The sequence below is a fragment of the Monodelphis domestica genome, chromosome 1, assembly GCF_027887165.1.
Source record: "Monodelphis domestica isolate mMonDom1 chromosome 1, mMonDom1.pri, whole genome shotgun sequence".
Classification (NCBI taxonomy): Eukaryota; Metazoa; Chordata; class Mammalia; order Didelphimorphia; family Didelphidae; genus Monodelphis; species Monodelphis domestica.
Window position 1 is genome coordinate 32,030,476 of NC_077227.1, and position 22,266 is coordinate 32,052,741.

The 22,266-nt window shown below is 42.4% G+C and overlaps 1 protein-coding gene across 1 annotated transcript in view; it reads left to right on the plus strand.

Annotated features, from left to right (window-relative positions):
- LOC100022929 (core histone macro-H2A.2) overlaps nucleotides 1-22,266 on the plus strand; it is a 66,261-nt gene that overhangs the window by 34,463 nt on the left and 9,532 nt on the right. The window contains exons 3-5 of the mRNA XM_056796542.1: nucleotides 13,208-13,314; nucleotides 18,770-18,967; nucleotides 19,794-19,904. Of these exons, the coding sequence (XP_056652520.1) occupies nucleotides 13,208-13,314; nucleotides 18,770-18,967; nucleotides 19,794-19,904 (416 nt within the window). The remainder of the gene's footprint in view (nucleotides 1-13,207; nucleotides 13,315-18,769; nucleotides 18,968-19,793; nucleotides 19,905-22,266) is intronic.

The window sequence follows — 22,266 nt, forward strand, 5'->3', positions numbered from 1 at the left end:
AGGGATGGACAGCAGCCCACCGACAGGCCTTTACCACTTCCTAAATGTTATCCAGCTGTCTCCTCTGCTTTCAATTCTTAGCCTATTTTACTGTCCATCTGCAATATCTATCCAGGAACAGAGATGGATAAAGAACTACAGATGAGCTCAGTTGACTGCCTATCTAGGTGTATGTCATAGTCTGGGCCATAGGTTTTTTCATCTGCTTAGTTTTGGTTTTTTGTTTTGTTTGTTTTTAAACCCTTACCTTCCATCTTGGAGTCAATACTGTGTATTGGCTCCAAGGCAGAAGAGTGGTAAGGGCTAGGCAATGGGGGTCAAGTGACTTGCCCAGGGTTACACAGCTGGGAAATGTCTGAGGTCATATTTTGAACCTAGGACATCCCATCTCTAGGCCTAGCTCTCAATCCACTGAGCTACCCAGGTGCCCCCTTATCTGCTCAGTTTTTTAAGTGTGAATATTGAGACCAGCCTCCTTTTACTTGAATAGATACTGTTTAATAACAAATAAAATCCAGGCAATTAGGTAGCACAGTGGATAGAGTGCCAGGCCTGGAAGTCAGGAGGACCTGGGTTCAAATCTGACCTCAGACACTTCTTAGCTGTGCAACCCTGGGCAAGTCACTTAACCCCCATGGTCTGTTCTTTAAGCCTCCTCTACCTTGGATCCAATACACTGAATTGATTAAGACTTTCTGTATTATGTTATGTTATATTATATTATGTTATATATTATGTATGTTAAAATGATCTCTAAATACATTTTGTTCAAAATTAACTTTTGCCTTATGTCTGGGTTCAGATATATTGAAAATGAAGAATTGAAGTTTTTCAGGTCACTTTCTTATGCCAATCATATTATTGCTATATACTATGCCAGAAAGTGGAATCATTTATGTATTTTTAAATTTCACTTTGAATTGGAGCCTCCAGACTCCAAGATAGTGGATGCTAAAGAAACACCAGCAGAAGCTCTCACAAACCTACACACTTTTGTATTCAAATTGGATTTCAAGACAAGTAATCTTGAAAGTGGGTAGAATGTTCTCCTTTCTTCTTTCTTCTCTTGTTTACTAATAAGCTTACAAATTTCCTATTTTGCTTCTAGAAGTGGAATTACTTGTCTCCTTGGCTCTGTCTTTGTAGCTCCTCCACCCAAAACTGACTAACCCAAAGCAAAATCAGGGAGACAGAACTTGGCTTCCTAATCCCCAGACTGTCCTTCCCCTGCCCTCTCCACTCTCCTTATCTTTATCCTTTTCTCATCTCTGCCCCAGGCACTAGATTTCACTCTCTAGGAAAGGAGCTTATCAAGTTGTCTAAGGGAAAGTGTAAATGACTGACAAAGGGCGAATGAGATACCTTTTCCTGAGGTGGATGCATTTTAAAAGAGGCCAAGGAGCCTACCCGGTCAATATAATGGGGAGAAGGTGATATAGAAAAGTACCTTGAGGGGGCAGCTGGGTAGCTCAGTGGATTGAGAGCTAGGCCTAGAGATGGGATGTCCTAGGTTCAAATCTGATCTCAGACACTTCCCAGCTGTGTGACCCTGGGCAAGTCACTTGACCCTCATTGCCTAGCCCTTACCACTCTTCTGCCTTGGAGCCAATACACAGTATTGACTCCAAGACAGAAGGTGAGGGTTTAAAAAAAAGAAAAGAAAAGTACCTTGAGAAGAAAGGAGGAGGTACTGGGGCAAAGAAACGAAGGAGGTCACAGATGAGCCATTAGAAGGGAGCCCCAGAAGCCCCCACTGCAGCGAATTACTTTAGGATTTCTACCCATTCCTGAAGACAGACTCAACCAAGGAGACTTGATGTGATCATTCTGCAACTAGCAGCAGTGGCCCTGGAATGGCATGTGGGTATCATTGGCGGCACGTACTCTGTGGGCAGGACCACTGGGCATGTCTTTCCAGTTTGCGATTAAGATGTTTTGTTAGACGAGAACTGAGTGTTACATCCCTGCAGGGCTTTATGTGGGTTTCTGGCTGTGCTGCTCCAGGACCAAAAGTTCTTTCATCTGCACCCAGGTAGAAGGGGTTCTGATGACAAGTCCTGGATCTACAGAACATCTTCCTGAAAACATTTATTCCACGCTATTTCGTGTTATTTTCCTGTTCTCTCTGGTGAGAAGGGAGTAGGTCGTCAGAGCTGATACATGATGGAAATTACTAGGAATTAATAAGTAGGGACATTAATAATTAATTAATTAATTAATAAGGGGTACATGCTGGGGAAGGGAAGGCATGATGATGCAAGCACGGCCAAGGTCAAAACTAAAGGAATTCAGAATAGCTTGGTGGCTCAATAGATAGAAAGCCAGACCTGGAATCTGAAGGACCTGGCCTCAGACACTTCCTAGCTGTGTGAGCCTGGGTGAGTCATTTAACCCCAATTGCCTTAGAATGGTTATTAAGACTGAAAGTAATGGTTAACAAAGAAACTAAAGGAATTAACAGAGGTAACCAAAGGCCAGTGGAAAGCCAGAAAATGGAGCCCTTTTAGGAGGGCTGAGGGCAAGCAGCATCGTGTCTGCATGGAATGAAATCAAAGAACCCCACAAAAGATAAAGGTACAAAGTGTCCATAAATGATGCCTGATGAAAAATCCAAAGTTTGCCCTTTTATGGTGGTAGAGATGAGCCCTCTCCCTCCTCGCCCAGCTGTGTCTACATTGCTGTGAGACCAGACAGCAACCTCCCTGCTAAAATGCCTCAGCCAAGCCTTTCTAATTGCACCAGCCTAGTACTCACCCAGGGAGAAATCTGTGACTATATTATATTTATTAGATTTTTATGTAACATAAAAATTGCCTACCACCAGGCTCATTCTTGAAGGCTTTTCAGCTTGTTGGGCCTGCTAGAACTTGTACAATCATCTCAAAACTTTAAAAAATGAGGCACAATTTTCACATTGTTAGCCCCCTGCCCAGTTCTCCAAAGAATGTGGTTGTGCATACATAGTAGGTGTTTAATCTGGATGCACTGATCTGAAGCAAACTGAACAGTGTATCATGGGAAAGATTCATGGAAAAGTGGGAGTGTGGTTTTCTTTTGAACTACAAAGTACACACATCTCTTCATCTCTTCCTTGACCAGTCTTTGTCCCCCACAGAGGTTCCTGGAAATGAGTCAAGGAGTTTTCAGTAAATTTCCACTGGCTTTTACCTTTCAAATTGATGCTTTTATAACCACTCCAGGCTCCTTGCTCCCTACCTCAGCCTTCTGGAAAGCACAGAACACTTAATGCTAAAAGAATGATAAAGCATCTCTTCACCAAAAAAAGACACAGGCAATTTAACTGGACGATTCAGGAAAGACAAAAACTTGCTGTGTCTCCCCTGAGTTGGTTAGCTGCATGATTCTACAGGCTGGGGGGGGGTCGTACCCCATTCTAGTCTAAACCTATGAAGAGGCTGTGCCATGGCTGAAATGTTAGGGAAAGAACCATGAATTTGGAGCCAGAAGGCATGAATTCAAATTCTGACTCTGTTACTTCCTAGTTACTTGGCTTTGGAGAAACTTTTATTTCTTGGGGTTTAGCCACTTTCCCAGAAAATCGAGAAGACCCTGCTGCCTCCAAGATCCTTTGATTCTAGCACATCTCTGAGGCACCTTCCAGCTCTCACGTTCTTAGATTATTCTTGTGTCTTTTGCTTTGGCCCCAGAAAGGGAAAAAAAAAATCCAAAAAAGCATTATTTCTGCCTCTCTGCTTTCCCAGCTATTAAATCACTATCTCATCACTATATAATAATCACTTTAAGCTTCAAATGGACGTGAGAAAAAATTGTGTCAAAATAGAGCCAAAAGTATCATGAGGGCTCGTGTCATTAGGCAACAATAGAAAGAATATAAGCGTGAGGTAATAGACATGCCATCTCGAGATTATTTCCAGTAATAAGAAAATGCAATGTAGTGATGCTTTTCATTGGAAGATACAACTAGAAGGGAGAAGAGTACCCTTTCTTTAAAAAAAAAGTTTAGTATTGAATTCTAAATATTAATGGCATATATATATATACACACAGTTGAGTGTGTAGATATAATGTCTACATATTATATATCTAATTTATATATCGAATGTGCATGTTTCTGTGTACATATTTTATAGAAATACATGTGTATATTATATTTAGTATATGTTACATAATACACAATAATGTATAATATAACATATTCTAGAATATATTATATATAGCATATTGTGTATTATATAATGCATCATATATCATAATTTATAAAATAATGTATATTATCTATGTATACACACACATATATATTGGTATCCCTCCCACATCATGACTTTTTCCTATCACAGTTTCAATATATCAGAGGCCAGAATAAGAAAGTAAATAGAAATTTGGAAGGAGTCTTGTGACAGTCACAGACAACCCATGAAGGCCAGCAGGTGACACCAAAAAAGTTTAGAAACTCAAAAATGCCTAAAATGTGTGGATAGTATTGTAGAACATCAACATATTTTGTCTTTTAATACCCTCAACATGCACGATTTCTTTTTTAAAGTTAAAATAAGTAAGACATTAAAGTTTGCAAAAAGAAAGCCAAAGCCAGCAGATGATATACAAAGGCTAGAAATGTTAGCATAGATCTCCATATAGCCCTTGACCAAATTCTTTTTTTTTTTTAACCCTTACCTTCTATCTTGGAGTCAATACTGTTTATTGGCTCCAAGGCAGAAGAGTGGTAAGGGCTAGGCAATGGGGGTCAAGTGACTTGCCCAGGGTCACACAGCTAGGAACTATCTGAGGTCAGATTTGAACCCAGGACCTCCCGTCTCTAGGGCTGACTCTCAATCCACTGAGCTACCCAGCTGCCCCCCTTGACCAAATTCTTAACCCAAATTTACAACAAGGTATGGCAAACACCCCATAGGAGAAAAAGGAGGAAATTCAGACCTCTTCTCTGGTATGAAAGGAGGACCAGGATGTTTATACAGATTCTCCAGATTGTGGGGGTGCTGTGCCCCTAACAACAATAATGTGGAAGGAAGGAAGGAATACCTAGATATATAAATACATGGTACCTAGCTGGGGTATGTTGGTAAATTTTAACAACCAGCTCTTGGGGAGGGGGTACATGTGATACACTGTGAGGTTTAATCTCCATTATTTTCTGCATCTCACAATAAATCAAGCCTTGGTTTGTAGTGATTGAGTGAAAGTTTAATAATTGGCTCTCCTGAGAAAGTAGAAACTGGTTCCAGCACACTCCCTCTTCTAGGATTCTCACTCTCATGGATTCCAAGAAAAACTCTAAGCACTGTTTGGGACAGCATCAAGTCACAAACAATGTTCATGAGCTCCCAGTGATGTATTTCTTATTATCAGACAGTCAGAGGATACATTGGGTATGCTGGTAGTTATTAGTATGGGGGCTGTTAGACATAGTAAACTTATCTTGGATTCAGGGAAATTTAAATCAAAATTCTTCCTCTATACTAGCTTTATAGCCCTGGGCTTTAGTTTCCTCATCTGTAAAATGGGGATGATTATCACTTAACTCCCAAAATTGTTATAAGATTCAGATAAATTTGTATTTGTAAGGTACTCTGCAAAACTTAAAACATGATAAATGTTGGCTATTCTCTCAAAATATCAGACATCTAATCAAACATCATAGCCAATAAAGTAAAAAAGAAAATATCTGCCGTGTATATATGAGGAACACACCACCACTGGAATTAGGACACATTCAAAGAATAAGGAAGGGAGGGAGAGAGGGATGTATGGAGAGAAGGAAGGAAGGAAAGAAAGAAGCATTTTTAAGCATCTTTTATGTGCCAGGAACTGTGATAAGTGATAAGATAATAGTTTACAAATATTATCTCATGGGGACAGCTAGGTGGCTCAGTGGATTTGAGAGCCAGGTCTAGAGATGGGTAGTACTAGGTTCAAACCTGACCTCAGACATTTCCTAGCTGTGTGACCTTGGGCAAGTCACTTAACCCCCATTGCCTAGCCCTTACCACTCTTCTGCCTTGGAACCAATACACAGTATTGATTCCAAGATGGAAGGTAAGGGTTTTACATAAATTTATAATATTATATTAAATATATAAATATTTATATATGTATAACATTATAAATATGTAAATATTTATATATTTACTTTTAATTATATGGAATTTAACAAATTATTTATATATGAGATATAAATATATTAAATATATATTTATAAATATATATACACACACAAATCTCATTTGATCTTCACCTTGGGAGGAAGGTGCTATGATTGCCTAACTTTATTTTTCAATTGAGGAAACTGAGGCTGAAGTGACTCACCCAGGTTCATACAGTTTGTCAGTGTCCAAGGTCAAATTTAAACGCATAGCTTTCTGACTCTAGGCCTAATGCTCTAGCCAGTGTACCTCTCCTGCCTCTAGAGAACACAAGACCAGGAGCTCATATGGCAGGGAACATTCAGGAAGGGGATGTATCATGCATCTCTAGGATCACATCTAGGAGTGGCTGTAACTGTCCACATAGAACTGGGATGCCCCTTGGTAGCCCTAATGATGAGGCCATTTTGATGTCATCATACTGGTCTTGGCTGGGGGTGCTGTTTCTCCACTGTATTGCATCGCCATTCTGCTGGGTGCTACATCTTTGCTCTTTATTTTCTCTGCTGGGCGGTTCTGCTAATCTCTAAGCTCATTGCACTGCTCGCTGCTACCCTCTGCTGGACATGAGTTCTTAAACACCATCAGCTGGTTGCTTCCTTCTGAGGTGCTGAGGCTGAGCTACCTCCTCCAGCCAGAACGTTAACAAAAGGCAGCAGAATGCCCCAAACCAACATTGTCCTCAGCGCCTTTGTCTGATGTCTGTGATCCTAGACAACAGTTTGACTTGAGGGTCGAAAAGAATTTTGACTTCGGTTTAAACGAGAGAGAGAGACAGAGAGACAGAGAGAGAGAGACAGAGACAGAGACAGAGACAGAGACAGAGGAAGAAATAATGGTAGCTGGCTGATTAACCTTCAAACATCCATTGTCCACATCTATTAAATAACCTAATCAGTGTTTGTTGTGAATAATCGAAGTAAACTTGTGAGCACAGAGAGGAAAAGCTTTACCTAATTTGATAAACTGGACCTACTATTAAGTTTAGGGATGGCATTACTCTTTTTGAACCTTTCTTTTAAAAAAAAGTGAGTTTGGGGGCAGCTGGGTGGCTCAGTAAATTGATAGCCAAGTCTAGAGATGGGAGGTCCTAGGTTCAAATCTGGCCTCAGACACTTCCCAGCTGTGTGACCCTGGGCAAGTCACTTAACCCCCATTGCCTAGCCCTTACCACTCTTCTGCCTGCAAGAGGGAAGGTAAATTTTTTTAAATAAATAAATGAAAATTTAAAAAGTGAGTTTAAGGGGCAGTTAGATAGCACAGTGGATAGAGAGCCAAGCCTGGAGTCAGAAGGAACTGGGCTCAGATCTGACCTAGACACTTCCTAGCTGTGTGACCCTGGACAAGTCACATAACCCTAATTGCCTAGTCCTTATCCCTCTTCTGCATTGGCATCAATACCTGATACAGAACATGAACATGGCATACCTGTCAGCCCTTGCATAGAATGAGCTATGAAGTCAGATGGTCCCATTCATTCATTCAAGCAAGACTGACAAAAGTACAGAGGAATGGTCTGAAGTAGCAACAAGAGAATCCACAGGGCAAAGGTAGAAATTGGGGTAAAAGAGTTAAGGTGATGGAAATAAGAGAGAGAGATAGTGGAGGGAGGAGAGAGAGAGAGAGAGAGAGAGAGAGAGAGAGAGAGAGAGAGAGAGAGAGAGAGAGATAGTGGAGGGAGGAGAGGGAGGGAGGGAGAGAGAGAGAGAGAGAGAGAGAGAAAGAGAGAGAGAGAGAGAGAGATAGTGGAGGGAGGAGAGGGAGGGAGAGAGAGAGAGAGAGAGAGAGAGAGAGAGAGAGAGAGAGAGATAGTGGAGGGAGGAGAGGGAGGGAGAGAGAGAGAGAGAGAGAGAGAGAGAGAGAGAGAGAGAGAGAGAGAGAGAGAGAGAGAGATAGTGGAGGGAGGAGAGGAAGGGAGAGAGAGAGAGAGAGAGAGAGAGAGAAAGAGAGAGAGAGAGAGAGAGATAGTGGAGGGAGGAGAGGGAGGGAGAGAGAGAGAGAGAGAGAGAGAGAGAGAGAGAGAGAGAGAGAGAGAGAGAGAGAGAGATAGTGGAGGGAGGAGAGGGAGGGAGAGAGAGAGAGAGAGAGAGAGAGAGAGAGAGAGAGAGAGAGAGAGAGAGAGAGAGAGAGAGAGAGAGAGAGATAGTGGAGGGAGGAGAGGGAGGGAGAGAGAGAGAGAGAAAGAGAAAGAGAGAGAGAGAGAGAGAGAGAGGGAGGGAGGGAGGGAGGGAGAGATGGACATTGGAAACAGACTAGGATTCGCATCTCCAATTCCAGCTCTTAATAGCTAGGAAAATCATGCAAACTTTGAGCCACTTCATCTTTACTTAACTACCTGGGAACCTGCGATATTGCTGCCAGAGTGGAGGAGTACTTAACCCTCCAATTTAACTGTTGATAAAGACACTCATATTCACTGCATTGGTAATGTACTCCTAGCCCTCCCGGGAGTTGCTGAGCTCTATTAAGATCTCAGAAAATAGGCTGCCCTTAGCTCACTCACTAGTTGTGTGACCTTGGACAAGTCAATTCACCCTTTTGGGTGTGTCAGGCAACAATTGTGTCATTAGTTGTGGGTTGGAGGGTAGGGAGCAGAGTATATCTTATTAGATTCTTGTGCCTTTTGTGTATCCCTTCCAGATCAGCCCCTTTCTACAGTTTCCCTAATATGTTCATTTTGACTAATTTCATTCTTGTAGATTCTCCTGCCACCAGTATGTATGAACCCTGACTTCTGTACATCCACCTAGCAGGTGAAAATGACTTGAATGAGATCAGGAGTTTGTCTAGTGCCCTTGAGCCTCTCTGGTCCTGCTGGCTAGAGAATGATCTCAAGCACCTTAGCTCTAGGACGTCAAAGGGGTCCTGAAGCTGACAAGCAGTTTGATGAACCCAACTAGCCCACAGAACAAAAACTAAATTAGCTCATTCCCCATTTCTTCCTCTCTTTTAACTGGTAAATTTGAAATCAACCCACCAATTCCCTCAAGACAAATTCATAGTACTTCATTAAGCTTATCTCCTGCTCCTCCTCGGGCAGTTTAAACTCTAACTTTAAATCTACCATTTGGGTGGGATTAAGCCATCAGGACTCCTTCAGGCATACCACATAGGGCAGGGCGGGCTGCCAACCAATAGCTCCACTACCAGAGATGTTGGGGCATGAAGTTCTCCTTATTGTGCCCCGGCTTGAACTGAGTTTTACAAAATAAATTTATTTGTGAAAATAGGTTTATAATTCCTTTTTTTCCCCTTTTTTCTTAGAGTAGCCATTTTAGGAAGTTCAAGTGAATCAATCTTTGGTATAAAAGATTAGAGAAGAGATTGATTTTTTTTTTCATTTTAATCATTAAAACCTGACCAATAATTTTGCCTCCCCAAAAAGGTTTGGACCAATAACAAACATGAAAAAGATATTAAGAGGATGTTTCTTGATGACATAAAGCATGTGAAGTACCACAAATGTACTCTTTAAAGGCTTTTTGTTAATCATTTTTGTTTAGCTGATATGACATACTCAGATGACTTTTGTCACAAGAGTATGAATGAACCTTTGTGGATATTATTTTTCCATATATGGATTTTGTTTGAAAATATCAGTTTGCTTTCAGGACTCAGAATTCCTGGGAATAGATTCAGAGAAGAAGTTGATCTGAGCTGGGGAAGGAAATTGCTCACCAGAAGCTCCCTACAGCCAATGAAATGGCTGGTTCAGTTGAAAAAAAAATCCAACCTTTAGTATTTGTGGGACCACTCTTAATTTCTTCCATAGTATTAAAGGGGTCCAGTATAACCTTAGCTAAATATAAACAGACTGGCCCTTTCTTCTGATTTCTGAGATGCAAGGATTTTTTTTAAGGTTCTGAAGTGGTGTGGGGAGTAGTTTGGAGTCAAAAAAAAAAAAACCCTCAACAATATCCTTTTAAAACCATAAGTAGGAGAAAATAGTTAGAGAAAAAGAATGGAAGAGAGAAGAGAGGGGAAACGGAAGGACAGTTATCATCTGTGCAAGTTAGATCTTTCTGGACTATTGGAATAGTCTCCTAACTGATTCCCCTGCCTCTAGAATCTTCCCTTCACCCTTCCACTCTCTTTACTTAATCAGACCCTTTTTCTTACTTTCATATCTGCACTATTTGCCCGAGCCCAAAGTTGAGAAAGCAGAAACAAAAAACAAAAACCTTGCTACAAATATGAGTGAAGCTAAATAAATTCCATGCATGCAGACTCGTGCACAAATGTGTATTTATGTCTCCATCTGAATCTGAGTCATTGCCTTTCTCTAAGGTGGTGAATAGTATGTTATGGTGGGAAATGGTGGCAGCTAAGTGGTCCAGTGGATAGAGGGCTAAGCCTGGATTCAAGGAGGCTCTTCCTGAGTTCAAATCTGGCCTCAGACACTTATTAGCTGTGTGACCTTGTACAAGTAACTTAATCTTATTCGCCTCAGTTTCCTCATCTGTTAAATGAGCTGGAGAAGGAAATAGCAAACCATTCCAAGACCTTTCCCAAGAAAACCCTAAATGGGGTCACAAAGAGTCAGACACAACTGCAAACATCTGGACAACAACAGGATGTTATGGCATTTTGGTGCTGTGGAACACCATTGTGCTTTAAGAAATAACCCAAGGGAACCATTTCAGAAAAATCTAGTCAAACTTGTATAAAATGATGCCAAGTGAATTGATCAGAACCAGAAGAACAATGTATATAATAACAGCAATATCATAATGGTAATTAACTTTGAAAGAGTTGGGAAATATGATCCACGAAAAGACGGATCCAATTCCAGAAGACTCAAGATGAAACATCATCTCCATCTCCACTCCATTCTTCACAAAGCTGCCAAGTAATTACCGACCTTTGTTTTGGCCTTGTGGCCTTGTGGCCTCCATACTCTTTTGTTTCCAGGATAATTTGACTACTCACTGTGTTCAAGATGCTCCTAGTCCTTATTTTTTTATTTTTTTTATCATTTTGAAAGTCTGTCATCATATTTTTGCCCCTATTTTAATTCTCAGTCCTTAATTTTTCTTTTACTCTCAGATTTTGATAACTCCTACATATATTTGGTTGATTGGTCAGGTCTGACTCTTCATAACGCCATTTGGGATTTTCTTGGCAAAGACACCAGAGTGGTTTGCTATTTCCTTCTGAAGCTTACTTGACAGATGAGGAAACTGAGGCCAATAGGGTGAAATGACTTTCCTAGGGTCATAGAGCTAGTAAATGACTAAGGCCATATTTGAACTCAGATCTTCCTGATAATCTCCTGCACCACTTAGGTTCCCTAACAGGCGAGTCATGTTAGCTTCCTTTCTGTTCTTTACACAAAAGGCTCCATCTCCCATCCCTGAGCTTTGGTACTGGCTGTTTCCCATGCTATAATTATCTGCCTGTCACCTCAGCTTCTTCATTTCTCTAGCCTTTATTAAGACTCAGTTCAAGAGGGGGGCAGCTGGGTGGCTCAGTGGATTGAGAGCTAGGCCTAGAGATGGGAGGTCCTAGGTTCAAATGGCCTCAGACACTTTCTAGCAGTGTGACCCTGGGCAAGTCACTTGACCCCCATTGCCTAGCCCTTACCACTCTTCTGCCTTGGAGCCAATACACAGTATTGACTCCAAGATAGAAGGTGAGGGTTTAAAAAAAAAAAGACAGTTCAAGGGCCATCTCCTCCCAGAGGCCTCCCTTCAAAATGGCCTTCCATGTGTTCTAGATATGTCTTGTATGCACCTATCTAGACACACTTTGTCTCCCCTCTTAGGACATACATTCTGAGAAGGCAGAGACTATTTTACCCATTTCTGTGTTTCCAGAGCTCACTAGAAACTTGGTAATAAATGCTTCTTCATTAAGTGACAAGAGGAAGTTGGGATTGGGTTCTTGGAAAGGCAGTAGGTGGCCCTGGTTCTTGAAGCAACATCTGGTGGCAAAGACCATCCAGAGCCTGAGAAACCCACCATGGAATTAGGAGCCATATTCTATGGGAAGCACGTGCCCCTACCAAATGCATTTCCAAATTAGCTGGGGAACTGGCAGACAGAGTTGCTCCCTTGCTTATGGGATAGAGCATCTCGGCTTTGGGGCCAGTCCACTGTTGGGCTGGATCCCAGATGGATGGTGTCTGGGGCTGAGCTGGCCAAACAGGCTTGGCTGTCCCACAACTCACGTAGCCTTTCGAACTTTCAGAACTCACAAGGCCAGAGTCCATTCTATCTACAGTATCCCTCTCCCCTAAGACTTCCTTTCCTTGTCCTGAGGCTTATAATTGCAGTCCTCTAAGACCAGGGACAGAGGTGGAGGGGAGAGTGGAGAGAGGAGTGGTTGGGGATCTGAGGGGGAAGGAAAAGGGAAAGAGAGAGAGAGCATGCAAAGAAAGAAAAAAAGAGGGGGGAGAAGAGAGGAGGAGAAAGGGAGAGAGGAGAAAGTGAACGTGGGAAGAAAGAATAAAGAGGGGGGAGAAGAGAGGAGGAGAAAGGGAGAGAGGAGAAAGTGAACGTGGGAAGAAAGAAAAAAGAGGGGGGAGAAGAGAGGAGGAGAAAGGGAGAGAGGAGAAAGTGAACGTGGGAAGAAAGAAAAAAGAGGGGGGAGAAGAGAGGAGGAGAAAGGGAGAGAGGAGAAAGTGAAAGAGAAAGGAGGAAGAAAAAGAGGGAGAGAGGAGAGGGAAAGAGGGAGAAAGAAAGGAGGTAGAAGAGAGAAGAGAAAGTGAGGAAGAGAGAAGAAAAGGAGGGAAACCCAGACAGACACAGACTTTGACCATTTAGTGCATACACATTCTGGCCAATCAAAAATCTGTTTCCTTCACCACACAGTTAGTGGACTAAAAGACACCATAGATTGCCTACACATGGACTGAAGAGACAGATGAGACCCCTTCATTCCATGGCATCAGACACCCCCAGAAGCCAGCTGACCAATGCCTCTCACCATGCTCCCTCTCCCAACTTGGTTTTCATTCAGATATTTCCGGCTAGCCTGATGATGGTTATCAGATTCAGAAGAAGCTCCTGAAGGCCAGCCTTACCCCTCCTTCTCACCAATCCTTGTGTCCATTGTCCTTTCAGCTGAGATATTAGAACTGGCCGGGAATGCTGCGAGGGACAACAAGAAGGCCCGGATTGCTCCCAGACACATCCTCCTGGCAGTGGCTAATGATGAAGAGCTAAACCAGGTACGTCTGAAGCATGAGAACAAGGGGAGAGCTGGACTCCCCATGATCCCATGCGAGCTGCTGCTCTGGTTGACCAAAGGGTTGTTGGCCAGTTGTGTTCTCCAAATCCACCAGATGTATATTTAGATTAAAAACTGAGACAGGAACAGAGAAGAAGGAGCCCCCTGGACTGCCTGATGAAGACCCCAAATAACCAGCTTGCACCCCTCCCCCTAAGCCCCCCATTTCTGATCCTGGCACCAGCCTCCCCCAACTACCTTAGCTCAAAGCCCCAGCATAGTCCTTCCCTGCCATCTAATAGCCATTGCCAAGTCCTCTTGGTTCTACCCCTGCAACAGAGCTCATCCTTTCCACTCCCGAGGCCAACACCCTCATTACCTCTTCCCCCAACAGTTGTTCTGGTCTCCTTGTGAATGGGCCTTCCAGGATCTGGTGGGGAGGCCCTTCATCACACACTCCTCAGCTATCCACAGCCTCTCCCAGAGTGGCTCCAGCCTCCCTTTATAGCTTTTTATTGTAAGGCCCCTATATTTTAAAGAATAGCACAATGCTTCCCTTTTTCACTGAAGCCTTACTTTTCACCTCTCAAGACAGCTAAGTGGTATTGTTGTGCATATATGAGTTGTGCAATACATAGAGGGAAGCCAGGGACAGCTAGGGGGCTCACTAGATAGAGAGCCAGGGCTAGAGATCGAAGGTCCTGGGTTCAAATCTGACCTCAGATACTTCCTGGGCAAGTCACTTATTCCTAATTGCTTAGCCCTGACCACTTGAAACCAATACTTAGTATTGCATCTGAGACAGAAGGTAAAGGTTTCTATGTGTGTGTTTCTGCATGAATGTTGGCATATATCTATACGGCACCTCCAAAAAAGTATGTTCATTTTATTAAATCCATTCAAAAATATTTTATGTATAAAAACTGCTAATAGTTTATATATTACTACAAAGCTTAGAGGCAGCTAGATGGTTCAGTGGATAGAGAACCAAACCTGGAGATGGAAGATCCAAGTTTAGATGTGGCCTCAGACTCTTCCTAGCTGTGTGACCCTGGGCAAGTCACTTTACTCCAATTGTCTAGCCCTTACCATTCTTCTACCTTGGAACCAATACTTAGTCTTGATTCTAAGACAGAAGGTGAAGGTTTTTTTTTAATCCAAGAAATCATTTATTATAATCAAGTGGGAAAGTAATTAGGAAATCATTAGGCAAGCAATCAATATAATTAATCATATATCAAATTTCAACATCAAAAACCAAACTCATCTCAACAGATACAGAAAAGGCCTTTGACAATCTGCAACTCTTTTATGCATAGAGGGACCTTTTATTTATTTATTTTTAAAGAAAGCTTTGTAAATACTTCAAGAATCTGTGATTTCAATGATCTGAGCTTCCTCCAAGAATACAGATTATTCCCCAATACGTGATTGTTCATGTATTGCTTTAGCTAAAAAGAAATTCATCTCCTGTTGGCCAGATGTCCAGAGACTGACCTGCACACTTAAAGATTAGGCTTCAGACAACAGATCCTGAGCCCATGCTCAAAGACTTTTTTTCTTTGCAAGCCATAGGTCAAAAGTAATCTATAAAATCACAGATCTAGAGAGATGAAATGGGAATCAGAGGACATCTAATCCAACCCCTTTATTTTACACATAAGGAAACTAAAGCCCATACAGGTTAAATGACTAGTCCAAGGTCACATGGATAGTCAGAAATGGGTTTTAAACCAAGGTCCTCTGACTTCATAATCAGGGCTTTGAAGCAGCCAAAGTATGAGCTTAACTGTCCTAAGAATCCAGGGTGACCACTAAGCTCAGGAAAGGCATCAAAGTAGATGCTTCCTCCACTGGTCCCAAATCACCACCCCTTAGTGCTCTTCTCATTGTGTTCAATCTTGTCCATCCATGAATTTATATTGAAGATTCATCCAATTTCCTGAGGACCTCCCTCCAGTTCTTTCTCCATTCAGTGGAGGGCAAAGCCACCCCCAAAGCTGTCCAATCTACCTTTAATCTGTCTCCCTAGCTACAGATCCAATCCCCTTTCTGGTCCCATGCATCCTTAATAAAGCATTTTATGCCATTATTCTTTATGCAGAACTCATCCACGATGCTTCTCTCCATTGCTCTTTGGTGACCTGCAGTCTTGATTCATGGGGACAATATGTGAATAATAATGGAATCATTGTTTTCCCATTTCCCATAAGTGCTTTCTTTAGTTACAAATAAAGTATTTGGGCATGAAATGTGGATATATTTCCAAGATGTATGTTTATCTATAGTTTCTTTGCCCTGATCATTTAGTGGCAATTTATTTTTATAACAGCTAACATTTATATACTGTCTGAAGGTCTACAAACCACTTTACAAATAAAATCACAGAAGCTGAGTGTCGGAAGAGTCCCCAGTGGCTTCTATTCCAAACCCTCACATGAAAAGAATCCCCACTACAAGAAAAATACTCATTCAGCTTCTGCTCAAAGACCTCCAAGGAGGGAAAACCTCCCACCTCCCAAGGAAGTCCATTCCTCCGCGTGATGGCTAGTCTAAGTGTCAGGGAGTCTCAATAGGCCTCTGTGGGACTCCTACCCCCTCCTCCGAGTTCAGCTCTCTGGAACTAAATGGAACAAACAAATCTAGTTTCTCTTCCATATGACATCTCTCCTGTCCACCTTGAGGCTTTTCTTCTGCAGGCCAAACATGCCCAATTCCTTCACTCAGGATCACATGTCATAGACTCCAAGGTCTCCACCATCTTGGTGGACACTCTCCAGCTTATCAATGAAGCCATGCCACCCAGCACTAATCACAATGCTATAGATAAGATCTGACGAAGACAGAAGGCAGTGTGATGAGCGTCTCCCTGCTCCTGGAAGCTCTGAACCATGATTCACTGGTGATTCACCTTGAGCTTGTGGTCCTCTAACTCCCCCCAGATCTGTTTTAGCACATGTGCTGTCTATCCACACCTCTTCAGTTTTATACTGGTGACGTTCATTTGTATGCCCAAGAGCAAAGCTTTACATGTATCTCTACTTAATTTCATCTTACTTGAGTCATAATTCTCTAACTTTTTAGATCCTGATTCTGTTGTCCAGTTAGGCATCCCTCCAAGATTTGTGCCGTCTGCTAATTTGGTGAACATTCTACTTGTGCTTTCATCCAAGTCATTAATAAAAATATCAAACAGCACAAGATCCAAGCACAAATCCCTGGGGCACTCTACCGGAGACCTCCTGCCATTCCCACACTGAACCACTAACAACTGCTCTTGAAGGCTGGACATCCAACCAGTTTCAAAATCATATCTCTCCCTCGTCCCCACTAGGACCCCATTACCCTGGGACTTACTCTCCCAGCTTCCACTGACATTGGCAAGCTAATTATTTCTCCCCTAAAGGTTCTAGAGGTAAGCCTGAGGGGCTGGATTCAAAACTAGCTTGCTATTTTACGCAATGGAACCCTAATTCTATTAACGTGGTTCATGAGTTCCCATCAAGAATGCCCCATGACTGATTGTCAAAATTAGCCAGCCAGAGTTCATTAGGTTTGGAAAGAAGCCTTTATTAAGAGGGTCTAATGAGAAGTAAGTATAAAATCTAACCTCCCTAGCCTCTAGACCATACACTCCCTTTATGTGTCTGTGTGTATATGTATACATACATATATGTCGGGTCTCAAAAGCAAACTGTATGCAGGGACACGTGTGTATATACACATATAAACACAGAGCCATAGCAATGCAGACACGTGTGTACACATGTAGATTTCCTAGGAAGAGTGGTCTCAAATTGAAAGAGCTCAGGCAACAAAAGGTCCCCTTTGGTGTGTGCTGCTCTCTAATGGACTCGGAAAGTCATGGCCTTGGTAGAGTCCTGAAGCTGCTTTTCCTCACTGGGTCTATTTTGCCCTCAACTCCTGACACAGATACTGTCATCAGCAACTTTTATTCCAGACCCATAACTACCAATGCCAAAGGGGAGTCCAAGCCTCCGAGCCTTTCAGAGCTCACAAGCCCCTCTACTTCCCCTTCCCTCTCCTCTATTCAAAAGGGTTCCCTCTCTGGGGTTTTCCTGGAGCCCTTTTGCCATTAGGTTGACTTGCTGTTGGATTGTGGCATTCCATACTAGCCAAGCCCCACATTCTCTTCTATCAGCCACAAGCCATTTCCTATGTGAAATCCTCTGCTTTCAGTCAATGTTCCATCTCCCAAATGATGAAAGACTCAGTTTGTACATAGTTTATACCTTTAATTGATTGATTCAGTAGAGTTACTCTAGTAATTACTCACATCTAATTTAGATGTTTGATTGGTTGATTGATTCTGTTATTCAATCATACCTGATATTAAGTGGAGTTGAAGGCTGTGGTACAAGCTTCTCATACTAGCATGAAATAATTTATCAAAAGCTTTACTAAAATCTAAGTATCCACAACATTCTCATTATCTAGCAGTTTAATCATCCCATCCAAAGAGGAAATGTGGTTAGTTAGCATGGCAGGTCCTATTCTTTTATTATATTTATTTATTTATAACTTGAAATTTTTTATTTAATTAATCGATTTAGAATATTTTTTCGACAGTTACATGATTCACGTTCTTTCCTTCCCCTCCTCTCACTCCCCCTCCTGTAGCCAACGTGCAATTCCACTGGGTTTTACATGTGTCATTGATCAAAACCTATTTGCATATTATTTATATTTGCACGAGGGAAGAGAAGGAAAGAGAGAGAAGGAAAGAAAGATGGAAGGAAGGAAGATTGAAGGAAGGAAGAAAGGAGAGAGGGAGGGAGGGAGGAGAGAAGGAAGGAAAGAAGGAAGGAAGGAGGGAAAGATGGAAGGAAGGAAGAAAGAAGGGAAGGAAGAAAAGAAGGAGGGAGGAGGGAAGGAAGAAAGGAAGGGAAGAAGCAAGGAAGGAAGGAAGGAAGGAAGGAAGGAAGGAAGGAAGGAAGGAAGGAAGGAAGGAAGGAAGGAAAGGAGGAAGGAAGGAAGGAAGGAAGGAAGGAAGGAAGGAAGGAAGGAAGGAAGGAAGGAAAGGAGGAAGGAAGGAAGGAAGGAAGGAAGGAAGGAAGGAAGGAAGGAAGGAAGGAAGGAAGGAAGGAAGGAAGGAAGGAAAGGAGGAAGGAAGGGAGGAAAGGAGGAAGGAAGGGAGAGAGGGAGGGAGGGAGGGAGGAAGGAGGGAGAGAGGGAGAGAGGGAAGGAAGGAAGAAAGAAGGGAAGGAAGAAAAGAAGGAGGGAGGAGGGAAGGAAGAAAGGAAGGGAAGAAGCAAGGAAGGAAGGAAGGAAGGAAGGAAGGAAGGAAGGAAGGAAGGAAGGAAGGAAGGAAGGAAGAAAGGAAAAAATGCTAAGGGTAGATAATGAGCATCCTTCTAATGAAAATCATCAAAAGATTCTGAACATCCAGAACTGGGAACGCCTCCTATACTATCTCCTGCACTCTCTCCCTTCAGCTGCTAAAAGGAGTGACCATCGCCAGTGGAGGAGTCCTGCCTAGGATTCATCCTGAACTGTTGGCCAAAAAGCGAGGGGCCAAAGGCAAGTCTGAAACAATCCTTTCCCCTCCCCCAGAGAAGAGAGGGAGAAAATCGACTTCAGGCAAGAAGGGTGGAAAGAAAGCCAAAGCCGCCAAACCAAGGACATCCAAAAAGGTAAACTGGGAGCACAGTATACCTCTGGAGTATGTGGGAGAATGTGATCAAATAGGAAAAGCTGAAAGATGGAGGCCTTGCCAGCTTCCTTGAAGGGCTAAGGTATCTCACCACTGAAGGTGGAGAATGTAACAAGAGTTGAATAGAGAATTGTATCAACCTTTTGATACTGAGAAATGAAAGGGGATTAAACCATTAAAACAAACTCATTTCATAAGATCTAGGTCTGGAAAAGATTTTAGAGATAATCTAGTTCAAACCTCATTTTACAAATGGGGAAACTGAGGCCCAGGGAAGCAAAAGTCCTGCATAAGGGCCAGAGCTAAGATTCAAACTGACAAATTTCTGAGTCCAAGCCCAGCATGGATTCCCCTACACCAGGCTATCTTTCACACCAATGAAACAGAAGTATACATGGTCACTTGCTCCAGCCTCTGCTGTTTGCCCTCACAGCATAGGAAGGAAAGGACTCAGATGATCCCAAAAGTCCTCCCCAGCTCCAGAGCCTACAATCCTATGATCCTGGCTAACTGATAGTCACTATTCTGATCTGCAGTGGGAGAGAAAAGAGCACATGGGACAGGGGCATGGAAGGGTCGGGGCGAGGGAATCAATGAGTCCCTCATTGCCTACTTGAGTAAGACTTTGGGTACTTCCCCTTTTCTTTATTTCTTCCCTTGAGTTGGCCTCCTATGCCTCAGTCCAAACGGACAGGTCCGTGTCCAAAGCCTTTTTGTCTAAACTAGCAGTAGCAATGGCAGTGACCCTACACATTGCTCGCTCAGCTTGTTTGTGATCTGTCTGTCCATCTGATTTCTGCCGACAGTCCAAAGCCAAGGATGGCGACAAAGAAGGAACCTCGAACTCCACTTCGGAGGATGGACCTGGAGATGGATTCACCATCCTTTCCTCCAAGAGTCTTGTTCTGGGGCAGAAGGTAATGAAAGTAATCATAATGTGACATTGTAAAAATAACTGGACTTTTATAGCCTATTATTGGGTCTTACCCTACGCCTCCTGCTTCAGTACAACTGAGCTGGGCCAGCCTTGAATTATTCATTTTTCTAAATGAGAACTTGGGCACTCTCTGTCTTGTAAAAGCCCAGATTGCGTTTGGTTTTTAAAGACCAGCACGCACATCGGTCAGCCTGTGGGCAAAAGTAAAATGCATGTTGGGCAGGTAAATAAATCAATCAGAATTGTGGCTTTCCTGGGAAACCTCCAGCCGGCTCTCTTGCTGTGCCCACAAAAAAAATGGGCTGCCTACAGGTCAGCCTTCTACTCTTCGAGGTAATTAGTTTTTCTTTGGTATTGTTTTGAGAAAAGAAAGAAAATAGAAATATGTTTTATTAAACTTCCTTTGTGTTCGAAATTAATTATTCAATAGGAATTCAGCCCGCTCTCCTCTGGTCTTTGAAAAGAAAACAAATACATTTTAATCATCTTGGAGAACAAGAAAGCTGCACAGCCAAATATGCAAATTCAGATCCATGAATGTAAACGGAGAAGACAGTTTATCTAGCAAGTCAACTGGGGCATGAAATAAGATGCATTAGGAAGCACAGTTAATCATTTCTTTGGGAGCAGGCTGTCAGCGCCATAGCGCAGGAAAGTTAGGAAGGATTTAGCCCTTCCAGATCATCTCTTCCAATCCCCCCTTTAGAGACCAGGAGTCAGATTGGGAGATCTTGTCAGGGCTCACCCAGCTAATAAATGGCAGAGCTGGAAGGTGGCCCCCTACACCCGGCACTCTTCCCCACCACCCCAGGAGGTTTGTGTCCCTCCTGGCGATAGCTGAGACCCCCATTCAGTGCAGTGGGATACCGTGGAACACATGCCAAGAGCACGAGGGCAGTGGATTCAGCCCAGAGGGCTCACATCTAACAACAGCTTCTTTCTCCATTTTCCTTAAAGACTTGCCTAGTCCTCGAGCTGCTCTCTCCGTTTCAGAAATTGGAAGCGAAAAAAAAAATTAAAAAAGAAGCTGGAGAGAGACCACACAGCCCCTGAAAGGTTGATGGCAAGCTCTTTTACTCTCTGTTAGTAGGAATTCAGCACCTAATAAGAGCTCCCATTTCTCTAATGCACTGGAGTTTGTGTACAAAGTGTTTTCCCCTAACCTCCTGTGAAGAAGGACATGAGAACATTATTATTCCAATTTTACAAATAGTAGTAGAGTAGTAATAGATGTAAGAGTAGTAGTCGCAATAGTAGTAGTGGTGGTTGTGGTAGTAGTAGTAATAGTAGTAGTAATAATAGTCATAGTGGTAGTAGTAATAGAAGTAGTAGTAATGGTAGTGGTAATAATAGTAATCATGGTAGTAGCAATAGTAGTAGTAGTCATAATAGTAGTAGTGGTGGTTGTGGTAGTAGTAGTAATAGTAGTAGTAATAATAGTCATAGTGGTAGTAGTAATAGTAATGGTAGTAGTAATAGAAGTAGTAGTAATGGTAGTGGTAATAATAGTAATCATGGTAGTAGTAATAGTGGTAGTGCTAGTAGTAATAATAGTAGTGGTAGTAGTTATTACTTGTTGTAATAGTAGTAGTGGTGGTGGTAGTGGTAGTTGTAATAGAGGTAGTAGTGGTAGTAGTATAATAGTAATAGTGATGGTAGTGGTAGTAGTAATAGCAATAGTAGTGGTAGTACTAGTAAAAATTGGCATGAAGAGAGCACTGAGATTTGCAAAGCCCTCTCCATTTATTACTTCCTTTGAACTCACAACCATCCTGGAGTAGATATGACATGTATTATTGAGAGCAGTTAGGTAGCTCAGTGGCTACAGTGTCAGCCCTACAGTCAGGAAGACCTGAGTTCAAATCTAGCCTTGGACATTTGCTGTGTGACCCTGAGCAAATCCCTTAATCTCTGCTCAGTTGTAAAATAGGGATAATAACAGCAGCCCCTCACAGTTTTGCTGTGAGGATCAGATGAACTAATAATTATAAAGTACAGGTACGTAGTAGGTGCTATGTAAATGTTAGCTATTATTGTTATCACCATGTACAGATAGTAAATTCTTTTTAGAAGTCAAAAGGATTAAAAAACCCAGAAATGGATTGGTGAAGTGGTTTGCTCTTGGTAAAAGTGTTAGAGCTGGGATTCACATCTCGGGCTTCCTGAGTCCAAGACTCCAGTCTTTTATGGAATGAGGGTGGAAAGTGACTTCTTTCTTCACACATAGATGAGCTTACAGATGTGTAACCCAAAGGATAGAGTATGGTCAGAGCCCAAGAGCCCTAAAGCTCTATAAAGGAAAGCCATTTCTGGACACATACAAGCTAGATCAAATGGCCTGT